General features: G+C 42.3%; 1 protein-coding gene across 3 annotated transcripts in view; it reads right to left on the reverse strand.

The window, feature by feature from the left end:
- The window catches only part of LOC110523118 (protein Shroom3), a 173,964-nt gene that overhangs the window by 107,095 nt on the left and 47,661 nt on the right, over positions 1–19,208 (reverse strand). For all 3 annotated transcript variants that reach the window (XM_036936803.1, XM_036936802.1, XM_036936804.1), the window contains one exon: positions 12,225–12,410. In XM_036936803.1, the coding sequence (XP_036792698.1) occupies positions 12,225–12,410 (186 nt within the window). The remainder of the gene's footprint in view (positions 1–12,224; positions 12,411–19,208) is intronic.

Genomic DNA, 19,208 nt, shown 5'->3' on the forward strand with positions numbered 1-19,208 from the left:
ACTTCGTTTGACCAGGGTCCATAGCCACTTCATACAGTGCCTTCGGAAAGTTTTCAAACCCATTGACAGCTTTCTTCTAAAATTGATTAAATCGTTTTTTTCCCCTTTCCCCAATCTACACATCTATACCCCATAATGACAACGCAAAACCAGGTTTTTAGAAATATTTTCTAATTTATTAAAAAAAAAAAAAAAATGAAATTATAACATTTCCATAAGTATTCAGACCCTTTACTCAGTACTTTATTGAAGCACCTTTGGCAGTGATTACAGCCTAAAGTCTTCTTGGGTATGATGCTACCAGCTTGGCACACCTGTATTTGGGGAGTTTCTCACATTCTTCTCTGCAGATCCTCTCAAGCTCTGTCAAGTTGGTTGGGCCACTCAAAGACATTCAGAGACTTGTCTAGAAGCCACTCCTGCGTTGTCTTGGCTGTGTGCTTAGGGTCATTGTCCTGTTGGAAGGTGAACCTTTGCCCCAGCCTGAGGTCCTGAGTGCTCTGGGGCAGGTTTTTATCTAGGATCTCTCTATACTTTCCTCCGTCCATCTTTCCCTCGATCCTGACTAGTCTCCCAGTTTCTGCCACTGAAAAACATCCCCACAGCATGATGCTGCCACCACCATGCTTCACCGTAGGGATGGTGCCAGGTTTCCTCCAGACGTGACCATTAACATTCAGGCCAAAGAGTTCAATCTTGGTTTCATCAGACCAGATCATCTTGTTTCTCATGGTCTGAGAGTGCCTTTAAGCAAACTCCAAGCAGGCTGTTATGTGCCTTTTACTGAGGAGTGGCTTCCGTCTGGCCACTCTACCATAAAGGCCTGATTGGTGGAGTGCTGCAGAGATGGTTGTCCTTCTGTGAGGTTCTCCCATCTCCACAGAGAAACTCTAGATCTCTGTCAGAGTGACCATCAAGTTCTTGGTCACTCCCCTGACCAAGGCCCTTCTCCACCCATTGTTCAGTTATATCGGGCGGCCAGCTCCAGAAAGAGTCTTGGTGGTTCCAAACTTCTTCCATTAAGAATGATGGAGGCCATTTTGTTCTTAGGGACCTTCAATGCTGCAGAAATGTTTTGGTATCTATCCCCAGATTTTAGAATAAGGCTGTAACGTAACAAAATATTGAAAACGTAAAGGGCTCTGAATAGTTTCCGAGGGCACTGTTGGTCATAGGGGGGCCCTTTAGGATACAGAACATTTAGAACACTGTTGGTCATAGGGGGGCCCTTTAGGAGACAGAACGTTTAGAACACTGTTGGTCATAGGGGGCCCTTTAGGAGACAGAACGTTTAGAACACTGTTGGTCATAGGGGGCCCTTTAGGAGACAGAATGTTTAGAACACTGTTGGTCATAGGGGGCCCTTTAGGAGACAGAACATTTAGAACACTGTTGGTCATAGGGGGCCCTTTAGGAGACAGAATGTTTAGAACACTGTTGGTCAAAGGGGGCCCTTTAGGAGACAGAATGTTTAGAACACTGTTGGTCATAGGGGGCCCTTTAGGATACAGACAGACAACAGAAGGGAGACAGAACATTTAGAACACTGTTGGTCATAGGGGGCCTTTTAGGATACAGACAGACAACAGAAGGGAGACAGAACATTTATAACACTGTTGGTCATAGGGGGCCCTTTAGGATACAGAACATTTAGAACACTGTTGGTCATAGGGGGCCCTTTAGGATACAGACAGACAACAGAAGGGAGACAGAACGTTTAGAACACTGTTGGTCATAGGGGGCCTTTTAGGATACAGACAGACAACAGAAGGGAGACAGAACATTTAGAACACTGTTGGTCATAGGGGGCCTTTTAGGATACAGACAGACAACAGAAGGGAGACAGAACATTTAGAACACTGTTGGTCATAGGGGGCCTTTTAGGATACAGACAGACAACAGAAGGGAGACAGAACGTTTAGAACACTGTTGGTCATAGGGGGCCTTTTAGGATACAGACAGACAACAGAAGGGAGACAGAACGTTTAGAACACTGTTGGTCATAGGGGGCCCTTTAGGATACAGAACATTTAGAACACTGTTGGTCATAGGGGGCCCTTTAGGATACAGACAGACAACAGAAGGGAGACAGAACGTTTAGAACACTGTTGGTCATAGGGGGCCCTTTAGGATACAGAACATTTAGAACACTGTTGGTCATAGGGGGCTCTTTAGGATACAGACAGACAACAGAAGGGAGACAGAACATTTAGAACACTTTTGGTCATAGGGGGTCCTTTAAGAGACAGACAGACAACAGAAGGGAGACAGAACATTTAGAACACTGTTGGTCATAGGGGGCTCTTTAGGATACAGAACGTTTAGAACACTGTTGGTCAAAGGGGGCCCTTTAGGAGACAGAACATTTAGAACACTGTTGGTCATAGGGGGCCCTTTAGGAGACAGAATGTTTAGAACACTGTTGGTCAAAGGGGGCCCTTTAGGAGACAGAATGTTTAGAACACTGTTGGTCATAGGGGGCCCTTTAGGAGACAGAACGTTTAGAACACTGTTGGTCATAGGGGGCCCTTTAGGATACAGAACATTTAGAACACTGTTGGTCATAGGGGGCTCTTTAGGATACAGAACGTTTAGAACACTGTTGGTCAAAGGGGGCCCTTTAGGAGACAGAACATTTAGAACACTGTTGGTCATAGGGGGCCCTTTAGGAGACAGAATGTTTAGAACACTGTTGGTCAAAGGGGGCCCTTTAGGAGACAGAATGTTTAGAACACTGTTGGTCATAGGGGGCCCTTTAGGAGACAGACAGACAACAGAAGGGAGACAGAACATTTAGAACACTGTTGGTCATAGGGGGCCCTTTAGGAGACAGAATGTTTAGAACACTGTTGGTCATAGGGGGCCCTTTAGGAGACAGAATGTTTAGAACACTGTTGGTCATAGGGGGCCCTTTCGGAGACAGAATGTTTAGAACACTGTTGGTCAAAGGGGGCCCTTTAGGAGACAGAATGTTTAGAACACTGTTGGTCATAGGGGGCCCTTTAGGATACAGAATGTTTAGAACACTGTTGGTCATAAGGGGCCCTTTAGGATACAGAATGTTTAGAACACTGTTGGTCATAGGGGGCCCTTTAGGAGACAGACAGACAACAGAAGGGAGACAGAACATTTAGAACACTGTTGGTCATAGGGGGCCCTTTAGGAGACAGAATGTTTAGAACACTGTTGGTCATAGGGGGCCCTTTAGGAGACAGAATGTTTAGAACACTGTTGGTCATAGGGGGCCCTTTAGGATACAGACAGACAACAGAAGGGAGACAGAACATTTAGAACACTGTTGGTCATAGGGGACCCTTTAGGATACAGACAGACAACAGAAGGGAGACAGAACATTTAGAACACTGTTGGTCATAGGGGGCCCTTTAGGAGACAGAATGTTTAGAACACTGTTGGTCATAGGGGGCCCTTTAGGAGACAGAATGTTTAGAACACTGTTGGTCATAGGGGGCCCTTTAGGATACAGACAGACAACAGAAGGGAGACAGAACATTTAGAACACTGTTGGTCATAGGGGGCCCTTTAGGATACAGAATGTTTAGAACACTGTTGGTCATAGGGGGCCCTTTAGGATACAGAACGTTTAGAACACTGTTGGTCATAGGGGGCCCTAAAGGAGACAGAATGTTTAGAACACTGTTGGTCATAGGGGGCCCTTTAGGATACAGAACGTTTAGAACACTGTTGGTCATAGGCGGCCCTTTAGGAGACAGAACATTTAGAACACTGTTGGTCATAGGGGGCCCTTTAGGAGACAGAATGTTTAGAACACTGTTGGTCATAGGGGGCCCTTTAGGAGACAGAACGTTTAGAACACTTTTGGTCATAGGGGGGCCCTTTAGGATACAGAACGTGTAGAACACTGTTGGTCATAGGGGGCCCTTTAGGAGACAGAACGTGTAGAACACTGTTGGTCATAGGGGGCCCTTTAGGATACAGAACGTGTAGAACACTGTTGGTCATAGGGGGCCTTTAGGATACAGAACGTTTAGAACACTGTTGGTCATAGGGGGCCCTTTAGGATACAGAACATTTAGAACACTGTTGGTCATAGGGGGCCCTTTAGGAGACAGAACATTTAGAACACTGTTGGTCATAGGGGGCCCTTTAGGAGACAGAACGTTTAGAACACTGTTGGTCATAGGGGGTCCTTTAGGAGACAGAATGTTTAGAACACTGTTGGTCATAGGGGGTCCTTTAGGAGACAGAACGTTTAGAACACTGTTGGTCATAGGGGGCCTTTAGGATACAGAATGTTTAGAACACTGTTGGTCATAGGGGGCCCTTTAGGATACAGAACGTTTATAACACTGTTGGTCATAGGGGGCCCTTTAGGATACAGAACGTTTAGAACACTGTTGGTCATAGGGGGCCCTTTAGGATACAGAACGTTTAGAACACTGTTGGTCATAGGGGGTCCTTTAGGAGACAGACAGACAACAGAAGGGAGACAGAACGTTTAGAACACTGTTGAATTATTCAGTTCACTTTGAACATTCCACTGAAACAGTACCAACTAAAATGGCTGGTGCTCCACTCCACCACGCCATGGAACGGCCAGGATGAACCTTCTGGGCGGCTTGATCTGATCTGTTTGGTCCTATTTATCAAGATGGTCTGTCTGTTTTTAAAGAGTTTATAACCTAGTTATCATTACTCAGTACTGGTACCCTGTGTATATAGCCTAGTTATCATTACTCAGTACTGGTACTCTGTGTATATAGCCTAGTTATCATTACTCAGTACTGGTACCCTGTGTATATAGCCTAGTTATCATTACTCAGTACTGGTACTCTGTGTATATAGACTATTATCATTACTCAGTACTGGTACTCTGTGTATATAGCCTAGTTATCATTACTCAGTACTGGTACTCTGTGTATATAGCCTAGTTATCATTACTCAGTACTGTTACCCTGTGTATATAGCCTAGTTATCATTACTCAGTACTGGTACTCTGTGTATATAGCCTAGTTATCATTACTCAGTACTGGTACCCTGTGTATATAGCCTAGTTATCATTACTCAGTACTAGTACCCTGTGTATATAGCCTAGTTATCATTACTCAGTACTGGTACCATGTGTACATAGCTTAGTTATCATTATTCAGTACTGGTACCCTGTGTATATAGCCTAGTTATCATTGCTCAGTACTGGTACCCTGTGTATATAGCCTAGTTATCATTACTCAGTACTGGTACCCTGTGTATATAGCCTAGTTATCATTACTCAGTACTGGTACCCTGTGTATATAGCCTAGTTATCATTACTCAGTACTGGTACTCTGTGTATATAGCCTAGTTATCATTACTCAGTACTGGTACTCTGTGTATATAGCCTAGTTATCATTACTCAGTACTGGTACTCTGTGTATATAGCCTAGTTATCATTACTCAGTACTGGTACTCTGTGTATATAGCCTAGTTATCATTACTCAGTACTGGTACTCTGTGTATATAGCCTAGTTATCATTACTCAGTACTGGTACTCTGTGTATATAGACTATTATCATTACTCAGTACTGGTACCCCTTGTATATAGCCTAGTTATCATTACTCAGTACTGGTACTCTGTGTATATAGCCTAGTTATCATTACTCATTACTGGTACCCTGTGTATATAGCCTAGTTATCATTACTCAGTACTGGTACCCTGTGTATATAGCCTAGTTATCATTACTCAGTACTGGTACTCTGTGTATATAGCCTAGTTATCATTACTCAGTACTGGTACTCTGTGTATATAGACTATTATCATTACTCAGTACTGGTACTCTGTGTATATAGCCTAGTTATCATTACTCAGTACTGGTACTCTGTGTATATAGCCTAGTTATCATTACTCAGTACTGGTACTCTGTGTATATAGCCTAGTTATCATTACTCAGTACTGGTACTCTGTGTATATAGCCTAGTTATCATTACTCAGTACTGGTACTCTGTGTATATAGCCTAGTTATCATTACTCAATACTGGTACTCTGTGTATATAGCCTAGTTATCATTACTCAGTACTGGTACCCTGTGTATATAGCCTAGTTATCATTACTCAGTACTGGTACTCTGTGTATATAGCCTAGTTATCATTACTCAGTACTGGTACCCTGTGTATATAGCCTAGTTATCATTACTCAGTACTGGTACTCTGTGTATATAGCCTAGTTATCATTACTCAGTACTGGTACTCTGTGTATATAGCCTAGTTATCATTACTCAGTACTGGTACTCTGTGTATATAGCCTAGTTATCATTACTCAGTACTGGTACTCTGTGTATACAGCCTAGTTATCATTACTCAGTACTGGTACCCTGTGTATATAGCCTAGTTATCATTACTCAGTACTGGTACCCTGTGTATAGAGCCTAGTTATCATTACTCAGTACTGGTACTCTGTGTATATAGCCTAGTTATCATTACTCAGTACTGGTACTCTGTGTATATAGCCTAGTTATCATTACTCAGTACTGGTACCCTGTGTATATAGCCTAGTTATCACTACTCAGTACTGGTACTCTGTGAATATCGCCTAGTTATCATTACTCAGTACTGGTACTCTGTGTATATAGCCTAGTTATCATTACTCAGTACTGGTACTCTGTGTATATAGCCTAGTTATCATTACTCAGTACTGATACCCTGTGTATATAGCCTAGTTATCATTACTCAGTACTGGTACTCTGTGTATATAGCCTAGTTATCATTACTCAGTACTGGTACTCTGTGTATATAGCCTAGTTATCATTACTCAGTACTGGTACCCTGTGTATATAGCCTAGTTATCATTACTCAGTACTGGTACCCTGTGTATATAGCCTAGTTATCATTACTCAGTACTGGTACCCTGTGTATATAGCCTAGTTATCATTACTCAGTACTGGTACTCTGTGTATATAGCCTAGTTATCATTACTCAGTACTGATACTCTGTGTATATAGACTAGTTATCATTACTCAGTACTGGTACTCTGTGTATATAGCCTAGTTATCATTACTCAGTACTGGTACTCTGTGTATATAGCCTAGTTATCATTACTCAGTACTGGTACCCTGTGTATACAGCCTAGTTATCATTACTCAGTACTGGTACCCTGTGTATATAGCCTAGTTATCATTACTCAGTACTGGTACTCTGTGTATATAGTCTAGTTATCATTACTCAGTACTGATACTCTGTGTATATAGACTAGTTATCATTACTCAGTACTTATACCCTGTGTATATAGCCTAGTTATCATTACCCAGTACTGGTACTCTGTGTATATAGCCTAGTTATCATTACTCAGTACTGGTACCCTGTGTATATAGCCTAGTTATCATTACTCAGTACTGGTACTCTGTGTATATAGCCTAGTTATCATTACTCAGTACTGGTACTCTGTGTATATAGCCTAGTTATCATTACTCAGTACTGGTACCCTGTGTATATAGCCTAGTTATCATTACTCAGTACTGGTACTCTGTGTATATAGCCTAGTTATCATTACTCAGTACTGGTACTCTGTGTATATAGACTAGTTATCATTACTCAGTACTGGTACCCTGTGTATATAGCCTAGTTATCATTACTCAGTACTGGTACCCTGTGTATATAGCCTAGTTATCATTACTCAGTACTGGTACTCTGTGTATATAGCCTAGTTATCATTACTCAGTACTGGTACTCTGTGTATATAGCCTAGTTATCATTACTCAGTACTGGTACCCCTTGTATATAGCCTAGTTATCATTACTCAGTACTGGTACCCCTTGTATATAGACTAGTTATCATTACTCAGTACTGGTACCCCTTGTATATAGACTAGTTATCATTACTCAGTACTGGTACCCTGTGTATATAGCCTAGTTATCATTACTCAGTACTAGTACCCTGTGTATATAGACTATTATCATTACTCAGTACTGGTACCCTGTGTATATAGCCTAGTTATCATTACTCAGTACTGGTACCCCTTGTATATAGACTAGTTATCATTACTCAGTACTGGTACCCCTTGTATATAGACTAGTTATCATTACTCAGTACTGGTACTCTGTGTATATAGCCTAGTTATCATTACTCAGTACTGGTACTCTGTGTATATAGCCTAGTTATCATTACTCAGTACTGGTACCCCTTGTATATAGCCTAGTTATCATTACTCAGTACTGGTACTCTGTGTATACAGCCTAGTTATCATTACTCAGTACTGGTACTCTTTGTATATAGCCTAGTTATCATTACTCAGTACTGGTACCCTGTGTATATAACCTAGTTATCATTACTCAGTACTGGTACCCTGTGTATATAGCCTAGTTATCATGACTCCGTACTGGTACCCTGTGTATATAGACTAGTTATCATTACTCAGTACTGGTACTCTGTGTATATAGCCTAGTTATCATTACTCAGTACTGGTACCCTGTGTATATAGCCTAGTTATCATTACTCAGTACTGGTACTCTGTGTATATAGACTATTATCATTACTCAGTACTGGTACTCTCTGTGTATATAGCCTAGTTATCATTACTCCGTACTGGTACTCTGTGTATATAGCCTAGTTATCATTACTCAGGACTGGTACCCTGTGTATATAGACTATTATCATTACTCAGTACTAGTACCCTGTGTATATAGCCTAGTTATCATTACTCAGTACTGGTACCCTGTGTATATAGACTATTATCATTACTCAGTACTGGTACTCTGTGTATATAGCCTAGTTATCATTACTCTGTACTGGTACCCTGTGTATATAGCCTAGTTATCATTACTCAGTACTGGTACTCTGTGTATATTGCCTAGTTATCATTACTCAGTACTGGTACTCTGTGTATATAGCCTAGTTATCATTACTCAGTACTGGTACTCTGTGTATACAGCCTAGTTATCATTACTCAGTACTGGTACCCTGTGTATATAGCCTAGTTATCATTACTCAGTACTGGTACCCTGTGTATAGAGCCTAGTTATCATTACTCAGTACTGGTACTCTGTGTATATAGCCTAGTTATCATTACTCAGTACTGGTACTCTGTGTATATAGCCTAGTTATCATTACTCAGTACTGGTACTCTGTGTATATAGCCTAGTTATCATTACTCAGTACTGGTACCCTGTGTATATAGCCTAGTTATCATTACTCAGTACTGGTACTCTGTGTATATAGCCTAGTTATCATTACTCAGTACTGGTACTCTGTGTATATAGCCTAGTTATCATTACTCAGTACTGTTACTCTGTGTATACAGCCTAGTTATCATTACTCAGTACTGGTACCCTGTGTATATAGCCTAGTTATCATTACTCAGTACTGGTACCCTGTGTATATAGCCTTGTTATCATTACTCAGTACTGGTACTCTGTGTATATAGCCTAGTTATCATTACTCAGTACTGGTACTCTGTGTATATAGCCTAGTTATCATTACTCAGTACTGGTACTCTGTGTATATAGCCTAGTTATCATTACTCAGTACTGGTACCCTGTGTATATAGCCTAGTTATCATTACTCAGTACTGGTACTCTGTGTATATAGCCTAGTTATCATTACTCAGTACTGGTACTCTGTGTATATAGCCTAGTTATCATTACTCAGTACTGGTACCCTGTGTATATAGCCTAGTTATCATTACTCAGTACTGGTACCCTGTGTATATAGCCTAGTTATCATTACTCAGTACTGGTACCCCTTGTATATAGCCTAGTTATCATTACTCAGTACTGGTACCCCTTGTATATAGACTAGTTATCATTACTCAGTACTGGTACCCCTTGTATATAGACTAGTTATCATTACTCAGTACTGGTACCCTGTGTATATAGCCTAGTTATCATTACTCAGTACTAGTACCCTGTGTATATAGACTATTATCATTACTCAGTACTGGTACCCTGTGTATATAGCCTAGTTATCATTACTCAGTACTGGTACCCCTTGTATATAGACTAGTTATCATTACTCAGTACTGGTACCCCTTGTATATAGACTAGTTATCATTACTCAGTACTGGTACCCTGTGTATATAGCCTAGTTATCATTACTCAGTACTGGTACTCTGTGTATATAGCCTAGTTATCATTACTCAGTACTGGTACCCCTTGTATATAACCTAGTTATCATTACTCAGTACTGGTACTCTGTGTATACAGCCTAGTTATCATTACTCAGTACTGGTACTCTGTGTATATAGACTAGTTATCATTACTCAGTACTGGTACTCTGTGTATATAGCCTAGTTATCATTACTCAGTACTGGTACTCTGTGTATATAGCCTAGTTATCATTACTCAGTACTGGTACTCTGTGTATATAGCCTAGTTATCATTACTCAGTACTGGTACTCTGTGTATATAGCCTAGTTATCATTACTCAGTACTGGTACTCTGTGTATATAGCCTAGTTATCATTACTCAGTACTGGTACTCTGTGTATATAGACTAGTTATCATTACTCAGTACTGGTACTCTGTGTATATAGCCTAGTTATCATTACTCAGTACTGGTACTCTGTGTATATAGCCTAGTTATCATTACTCAGTACTGGTACTCTGTGTATATAGCCTAGTTATCATTACTCAGTACTGGTACTCTGTGTATATAGCCTAGTTATCATTACTCAGTACTGGTACTCTGTGTATATAGCCTAGTTATCATTACTCAGTACTGGTACTCTGTGTATATAGCCTAGTTATCATTACTCAGTACTGGTACCCTGTGTATATAGCCTAGTTATCATTACTCAGTACTGGTACTCTGTGTATACAGCCTAGTTATCATTACTCAGTACTGGTACTCTGTGTATATAGCCTAGTTATCATTGTGAATTTATTATTACTTGTTTTACTTTTCTATTATTCATCTATTTTCTTTCTCTCTACAGTGTTGGAAATGGACCATCAGTAAGTATTCCACTGTTAGTCTCTACCTGTTGTTTACAAAGCTTGCGACGAATACCGTTTGACTTGATTCCTGTCACTAACATGACTTCCTGTATAAATTCCCCCTCATTTCCTGTTTCTTACAGTGTGAGAGACATGAAGATTGGAAGTGGTCATAACAATGGTTGGGGACAGGAGCATCCCGTAGAGCTTCCTTCCGATGTGGGCCCTGGTTAAAAGAAGTGGACCATATATGGAAAAGGGTACCGTCTGGGACACAGCCCCTTCTCTTCCTGAACCAGACAGGAAAAGCTGACAGGGCTGATAGCTATGAATATCTATCCCCTCTCGCTGGACTTTTTTTACCTTTCTCTGTCTCTCTCTTGTTCAATTCAATTCGAGGAGCTTTATTGGCATGGGAAACGTGGTAACATTGCCAAAGCAGGTGAGGTAGATAATATACAAAAGTGAAATAAACAATGAAAATGAACTTATTCTTATTATATCTCTCTTTCTCTATTTTTTTAATCTTCCTTTCTCGATCTCTCCTTCTCTCGCTCTCTCCCACTCTCTCCTTTTCTCTCTCTCTTTCATTCTCTGTCTTGATTTCTTTCTGTCTCTCAAGCCTCTTTCAACTCTCTCCCTCCCTCTCTCTGTCTCTCTTTCTCTCTCTTTCACTCTGTTTATACATCTCTCTCCCTCTCTCTCTCTCTCTCTCTCTCTCTCTCTCTCTCCCCCATCAAAACAAAGTCAAACATAAACAGAGTCTGACTCAAATCTCAGTAGAGTCAAAGATGGATGCCACACCCAGATACACAAACACAGACACAATGCAAACATTACCCACACATACCCAAAACACTTGTACTGTTCAGAAACACACCCAAACAGACATACTGTACATACAGTACATCCAGCCAGGCTACTGTACGTGGAACGGCTGTGAAACGCCTAGCTAGTTAGCAGTGGTGCGCTAGTAACGTTTCAATCAGTGACGTCACTCGCTCTGAGACCTTGAAGTAGTCGTTTCCCTTTTGTCTGCAAGGACCGAGGCTTTTGTGGAGCGATGGGTAACGCTGCTTCGTAGGAGGCAGTTCAGAGGGTCTCTGGTTCGAGCCCAGGTTGCGGTGAGAAGACAGGGACAGAAGCAAACCGTTTACAGTAACACTACTCACACAGAGGCCTTATAGGGCTGGTTTCCCTGACCAAGATTAAACCTAGTTGTGGCCTAAAAAAGCATGTTCAATGGAGAATATCTATTAAAATAGCTTTTTAGTACAGAGTTAGGTTTGATCTGTGTCCGGTAAACTTGCCCATAGAGGCATACAGAGACTGGCCCGGGACTGACCTGTTTTTGATGCGTAGTTTAACTCCTCCGGAACATCCTCCTCGATTTTCTCTGGGGGGTCCGTGAACGGAGGAGAGGGGAGTGTGGTGGTCCGAGGGAGGACCGATGGTGGGTAAGGGGGTGAGGGTGGGCAGGGTCAGTGGGGTGAGGGTGGGGTCACCACAGCAGGAGCCTGGGCAGCACTCCCTGAGGAAGAGACAGAGATAGTCAGAGCAGTGAGAGGGAAAGCACTACTACTTACCACTATCAGCTGACAGAGTAGCCTACCAACCCGGTACCGACCCAGTACCACCCCTGTACCAACCCAGTACCGACACAGTACCAACCCAATACCAACCCAGTACCGACCCAGTCCCAACCCGGTACCAACCCAGTACCACCCCGGTACCAACCCGGTACTGACCCAGTACCAACCCAATACCAACCCAGTACCAACCCAGTACCAACCCGGTACCAACCCAGTACCAACCCAATACCAACCGAGTACCAACCCAATACCAACCCAGTACCAACCTGGTACCAACCCAATACCAACCCAGTATCAACCCCAGTACCAAACCAATACCAACCCTGTACCAACCCAGTACCAACCCGGGCATGTACCAACCCAGCATGTACCAACCCAGCATGTACCAACCCAGTACCAACCCAGTACCAACCCAGCACGTACCAACCCAGTACCAACCCAGCACGTACCAACCCGGCATGTACCAACCCAGCACGTACCAACCCAGTACCAACCCAGCACGTACCAACCCAGTACCAACCCAGCACGTACCAACCCAGTACCAACCCAGCACGTACCAACCCAGTACCAACCCAGCACGTACCAACCCAGTACCAACCCAGCAAGTACCAACCCAACATGGGTTTTTATACAGTGAATGCTCCCGTACTTAAAGTGAACCACTAAACCAGAAGAGGTAATTGTGTATAATGTGTCACATCCAGACCCGGGCTAATTCTTTCTTCACCACAATGTTTTCACAGCACTCCCAGCTTATCAACATCAAGGAAAGCAACCAGGATTTGAAACTAATCTGAGTGAAAGGTCAAGAGGAGGTCAAATGGGTCAGCTCTTGGTTGTGGCATGGCATTCATAACTAGCTAAATCCTTACTAACTAGCTAAATCCTTACTAACTAGCTAAGTCCTTACTAACTAGCTAAGTCCTTACTAACTAGCTAAGTCCTTACTAACTAGCTAAATCCTTACTAACTAGCTAAGTCCTTACTAACTAGCTAAATCCTTGCTAACTAGCTAAATCCTTACTAACTGGTTACAGCCGGTGCTATTCAACAGTAGCGTGTGGCCTGGGGTGGTGTAGTGGATGGTTACAGCCGGTGCTATTCAACAGTAGCGTGTGGCCTGGGGTGGTGTAGTGGGATGGTTACAGCCGGTGCTATTCAACAGTAGCGTGTGGCCTGGGGTGGTGTAGTGGATGGTTACAGCCGGTGCTATTCAACAGTAGTGTGTGGCCTGGGGTGGTGTAGTGGATGGTTACAGCCGGTGCTATTCAACAGTAGCGTGTGGCCTGGGGTGGTGTAGTGGGATGGTTACAGCCGGTGCTATTCAACAGTAGCGTGTGGCCTGGGGTGGTGTAGTGGGATGGTTACAGCCGGTGCTATTCAACAGTAGCGTGTGGCCTGGGGTGGTGTAGTGGATGGTTACAGCCGGTGCTATTCAACAGTAGCGTGTGGCCTGGGGTGGTGTAGTGGGATGGTTACAGCCGGTGCTATTCAACAGTAGCGTGTGGCCTGGGGTGGTGTAGTGGATGGTTACAGCCGGTGCTATTCAACAGTAGCGTGTGGCCTGGGGTGGTGTAGTGGATGGTTACAGCCGGTGCTATTCAACAGTAGCGTGTGGCCTGGGGTGGTGTAGTGGATGGTTACAGCCGCTGCCCTCAGAACACATGTTAAATCAATAGTCTGGGTAGCCATTTGACTAGATGTTCAGGAGTCTTATGGCTTGGGGGTAGAAGCTGTTTAGAAGCCTCTTGGACCTAGACTTGGTGCTCCGGTACCGCTTGCCGTGTGGTAGCAGAGAGAACAGTCTATGACTAGGGTGGCTGGAGTCTTTGACAATTTTCAGGACCTTCCTCTGACACCGCCTGGTATAGGGGTCCTGGATGGCAGGAAGCTTGACCCCAGTGATGTACTGGGCAGTTCGCACTACACTCTGTATTGCCTCGCGGTCGGAGGCAGAGCAGTTGCCATAGCAGGAAGTGATGCAACCAGTCAGGATGTTCTCGATGGTGCAACTGTAGAAACTTTTGAGGATATGTAAGCTCCTCTGTTGGAGTGGGTTTAAATCCAAGTCATTCTACCATTCTAACACACTCTCTCCTTCCTACTTTCCTGTCACTCTTCATTGTCACTGACCAATAAACACGGCGTCTAGGCGTCTAGGCTGAAGCCAGGACTCCAGACTAACTTTTTCAGTTGGTTGTGCCACCAACTGGTTTGGTCGCACCAATTTTTTTTTCTCGCAATTTCACAGACAATAAATGTTTTGTAATCACCTTAGTCATTCACAGAGCTTTAGATGATGTAATAGAACACTGAGAAGGCAGGCTATTCAATAAATGTTTTGTAATCACCTTAGTCATTCACAGAGCTTTAGATGATGTAATAGAACACTGAGAAGGCAGGCTATTCAATAAATGTTTTGTAATCACCTTAGTCATTCACAGAGCTTTAGATGATGTAATAGAACACTGAGAAGGAAGGCTATTCAATAAATGTTTTGTAATCACCTTAGTCATTCACAGAGCTTTAGATGATGTAATAGAACACTGAGAAGGCAGGCTATTCAATAAATGTTTTGTAATCACCTTAGTCATTCACAGAGCTTTAGATGATGTAATAGAACACTGAGAAGGAAGGCTATTCAATAAATGTTTTGTAATCACCTTAGTCATTCACAGAGCTTTAGATGATGTAATAGAACACTGAGAAGGCAGGCTATTCAATAAATGTTTGTTGTTTCATTGTTTGTTGAATCTTCTAACAGGAACACATGATTCAAGATATTATGATGTCCAATCTAATCCAGTGATTTTCATGAATTGTTGTTCAATAGAGATGAATTTGCCTGCATCTTTATGTGCACTAACACCATAGGCTAATTCACCACGACGAAGTGAACATTCTAATCACATTAGATAGATCGCTTACGCTCAATATAGTACCCAGTGTCAGTAGTCATGTACTAATCTATCAGTAAATGTATTGTCATGAGAAAAACAAATGTTGCACTTGTTGCCTACATATGCCGCATGTGCACTATAATGCACTACTTCTGAACAGAGTCATACGAGAGCCATTTGGGATGCAGACAATGCCTCTAGTCTCTCCTCTCTCCAGAGCAGTACAGTAGTTAACTAGGCTAATGAGATGCGTTTTTTGTTTATGAGGTTAACACTTCTCTGATTGGTTCATATACACATCATTGTTTATGAGGTTACCTCTTCTCTGATTGGTTCACATACAAATGATTGTTTATGCGTTTAAGTCTTCTTTGATTTGTTCATATACACATTCCACACATATGACCTCAAATGACACGATATATGAATAAATTACATTTTATTTTTGTGTCAAATCACCAATTGGCAACCCATCCATTATGGGATTATTTGACACATAAACAAACATTACAACAATTCAGTATGGTAATTTAATGATAATTTATTATTTCCGTGTTCTCTGCATCGCATACAGAGTGAAACATTTTTATGTTAATCAGAATATTGGCCCAATAGTCGATAGCTAGTAAGATTTCTTACATTTTGACTGGACAGATGAGCCGTTTACTATATTAGTTTCACTTATGGAGTCGGATGGATAGAAAGGGAAATCAGACTAGGTTGTAGTTATTGTGTACTATGTCATAGTGATGCTATAGTTCTAGGTTGTAGTTATTGTGTACTATGTCACAGTGGTGCTATAGTTCTAGGTTGTAGTTATTGTGTACTATGTCACAGTGGTGCTATAGTTCTAGGTTGCAGTTATTGTGTACTATGTCATAGTGGTGCTATAGTTCTAGGTTGGAGTTATTGTGTACCATGTCATAGTAGTGCTATAGTTCTGGGTTGTAGTTATTGTGTACTATGTCACAGTGGTGCTATAGTTCAAGGTTGTAGTTATTGTGTACTATGTCATAGTGGTGCTATAGTTCTAGGTTGCAGTTATTGTGTACTATGTCATAGTAGTGCTATAGTTCTGGGTTGTAGTTATTGTGTACTATGTCACAGTGGTGCTATAGTTCAAGGTTGTAGTTATTGTGTACTATGTCATAGTGGTAATATAGTCATAACTGTGTTGCTGATATCTACTGACTACTCTCTTATTATCTCCATTAGAAAAAAGAGAACTAGCAACAAACACTGTGTATAATCTTATATCCCTCACTTGCTCATTGAGGCCATATATGTGAAGGCAATCTGGAAATAAAGTATCATATAATACAGTATCATACAATACAGTATCATAAAATATAGTATAATGATCTTATGTCTAAACTGTACCTACTACCAAATATGAATATGCATGAAGCTGACCTGGATAGGGCAGTAATTTAAAACCCACCCCATAGTCACTGTGTCAAAACTGTGCTGCTTTGCATCCATCTATAAACAACCGCTCTCTCGTTCTCTCTCTCATCGTCTGCATCAGAAAACAGACAAACAAAAGAAAGCAAGCCTAGCTGAAAACCTCTGAGTGAGACGGAAAGGCTGTGGAGGGTGTGATGTCGCTCTCTTATAGAGCCAGCAGACGGACAGTTAGTCATTATCAACCAAGAGAATGCTGCAGACGGACAGTAAGTCATTATCAACCAAGAGAATGCTGCAGACGGACAGTAAGTCATTATCAACCAAGAGAATGCTGCAGACGGACAGTAAGTCATTATCAACCAAGAGAATGCTGCAGATGGACAGTAAGTCATTATCAACCAAGAGAATGCTGCAGATGGACAGTAAGTCATTATCAACCAAGAGAATGCTGCAGATGGACAGTAAGTCATTATCAACCAAGAGAATGCTGCAGACGGACAGTAAGTCATTATCAACCAAGAGAATGCTGCAGATGGACAGTAAGTCATTATCAACCAAGAGAATGCTGCAGACAGACAGTTAGTCATTATCAACCAAGAGAATGCTGCAGATGGACAGTAAGTCATTATCAACCAGGAGGATGCTGCAGACGGACAGTAAGTCATTATCAACCAGGAGAATGCTGCAGACGGACAGTAAGTCATTATCAACCAAGAGAATGCTGCAAACAGACAGTAAGTCATTATCAACCAAGAGAATGCTGCAGACGGACAGTAAGTCATTATCAACCAAGAGAATGCTGCAGATGGACAGTAAGTCATTATCAACCAAGAGAATGCTGCAAACAGACAGTAAGTCATTATCAACCAAGAGAATGCTGCAAACAGACAGTAAGTCATTATCAACCAAGAGAATGCTGCAAACAGACAGTAAGTCATTATCAACCAAGAGAATGCTGCAAACAGACAGTAAGTCATTATCAACCAAGAGAATGCTGCAAACAGACAGTAAGTCATTATCAACCAAGAGAATGCTGCAAACAGACAGTAAGTCATTATCAACCAAGAGAATGCTGCAAACAGACAGTAAGTCATTATCAACCAAGAGAATGCTGCAAACAGACAGTAAGTCATTATCAACCAAGAGAATGCTGCAGACAGACAGTAGCTAGCTAACCGACCAGGCCTGCGTGACAGACAGTAGCTAGCTAACCGACCAGGCCTGTGTGACAGGCAGTAGCTAGCTAACCGACCAGGCCTGTATGACAGACAGTAGCTAGCTAACCGACCAGGCCTGTGTGACAGGCAGTAGCTAGCTAACCGACCAGGCCTGTGTGACAATTCAGGTGTTTTTGTTGAGTGCCTTCATTACAACTATGAAACAGAAAGCATATGTGTTGGAACACAGTAACAGTTAATTTTTATAACAACAAAATAAAAAAATACCCAACTACCAAGACGCACGATCAGCAAGACGCGAGGAGGTCAAATGACGAAAACATTAGTAGCCTAAACATCATTATAAGCGCCAAGCGGCCTTGACAAATACTGAAACGCAGCACAAAAACAACAATGGCATGATAATGAATATAAGTGTCGATATGACAGCAGTCACACATTGTCAATTAGCATCAGCTTGTGCTTACATGGTGTGTGCGTCTTCACGCAATGGCATCAGTTGAAGGATGTCCATGTCACATAAACAACGAGAGCTAGTGAGTGCGTTGCTGATGTTGTTTTTTGCTTGAGACGTACTGTAGAGCCTGCTCTCTCAGTGATGACATTTTGTGCTGATAAACGGCCCGTAGCATTGTCACGAGCTTGTTCTATCTAAACGTTGGCCATCCCTTCCTCTCTCCCGTCTCAACTTTTCATTTGGTAGTGGCGAGGATAACTGCTCAGTGTGCACAGATTTCTGTTTTTTTTGGAGGAGGGGGGGGGGCATCTGAGGTATCAAATCAATCAATCAATCAAATTTATTTTATATAGCCCTTCGTACATCAGCTGATATCTCAAAGTGCTGTACAGAAACCCAGCCTAAAACCCCAAACAGCAAGCAATGCAGGTTAAGAAGCACGGTGGCTAGGAAAAACTCCCTAGAAAGGCCAAAACCTAGGAAGAAACCTAGAGAGGAACCAGGCTATGTGGGGTGGCCAGTCCTCTTCTGGCTGTGCCGGGTGGAGATTATAACAAAACATGGTCAAGATGTTCAAATGTTCATAAATGACCAGCATGGTCGAATAATAATAAGGCAGAATAGTTGAAACTGGAGCAGCAGCACAGTCAGGTGGACTGGGGACAGCAAGGAGTCATCATGTCAGGTATTCCTGGGGCATGGTCCTAGGGCTCAGGTCCTCCGAGAGAGAGAAAGAAAGAGAGAATTAGAGAGAGCATATGTGGGATGGCCAGTCCTCTTCTGGCTGTGCCGGGT

This window comes from Oncorhynchus mykiss, chromosome 12 (assembly GCF_013265735.2).
Source record: "Oncorhynchus mykiss isolate Arlee chromosome 12, USDA_OmykA_1.1, whole genome shotgun sequence".
NCBI classification, from domain to species: Eukaryota; Metazoa; Chordata; class Actinopteri; order Salmoniformes; family Salmonidae; genus Oncorhynchus; species Oncorhynchus mykiss.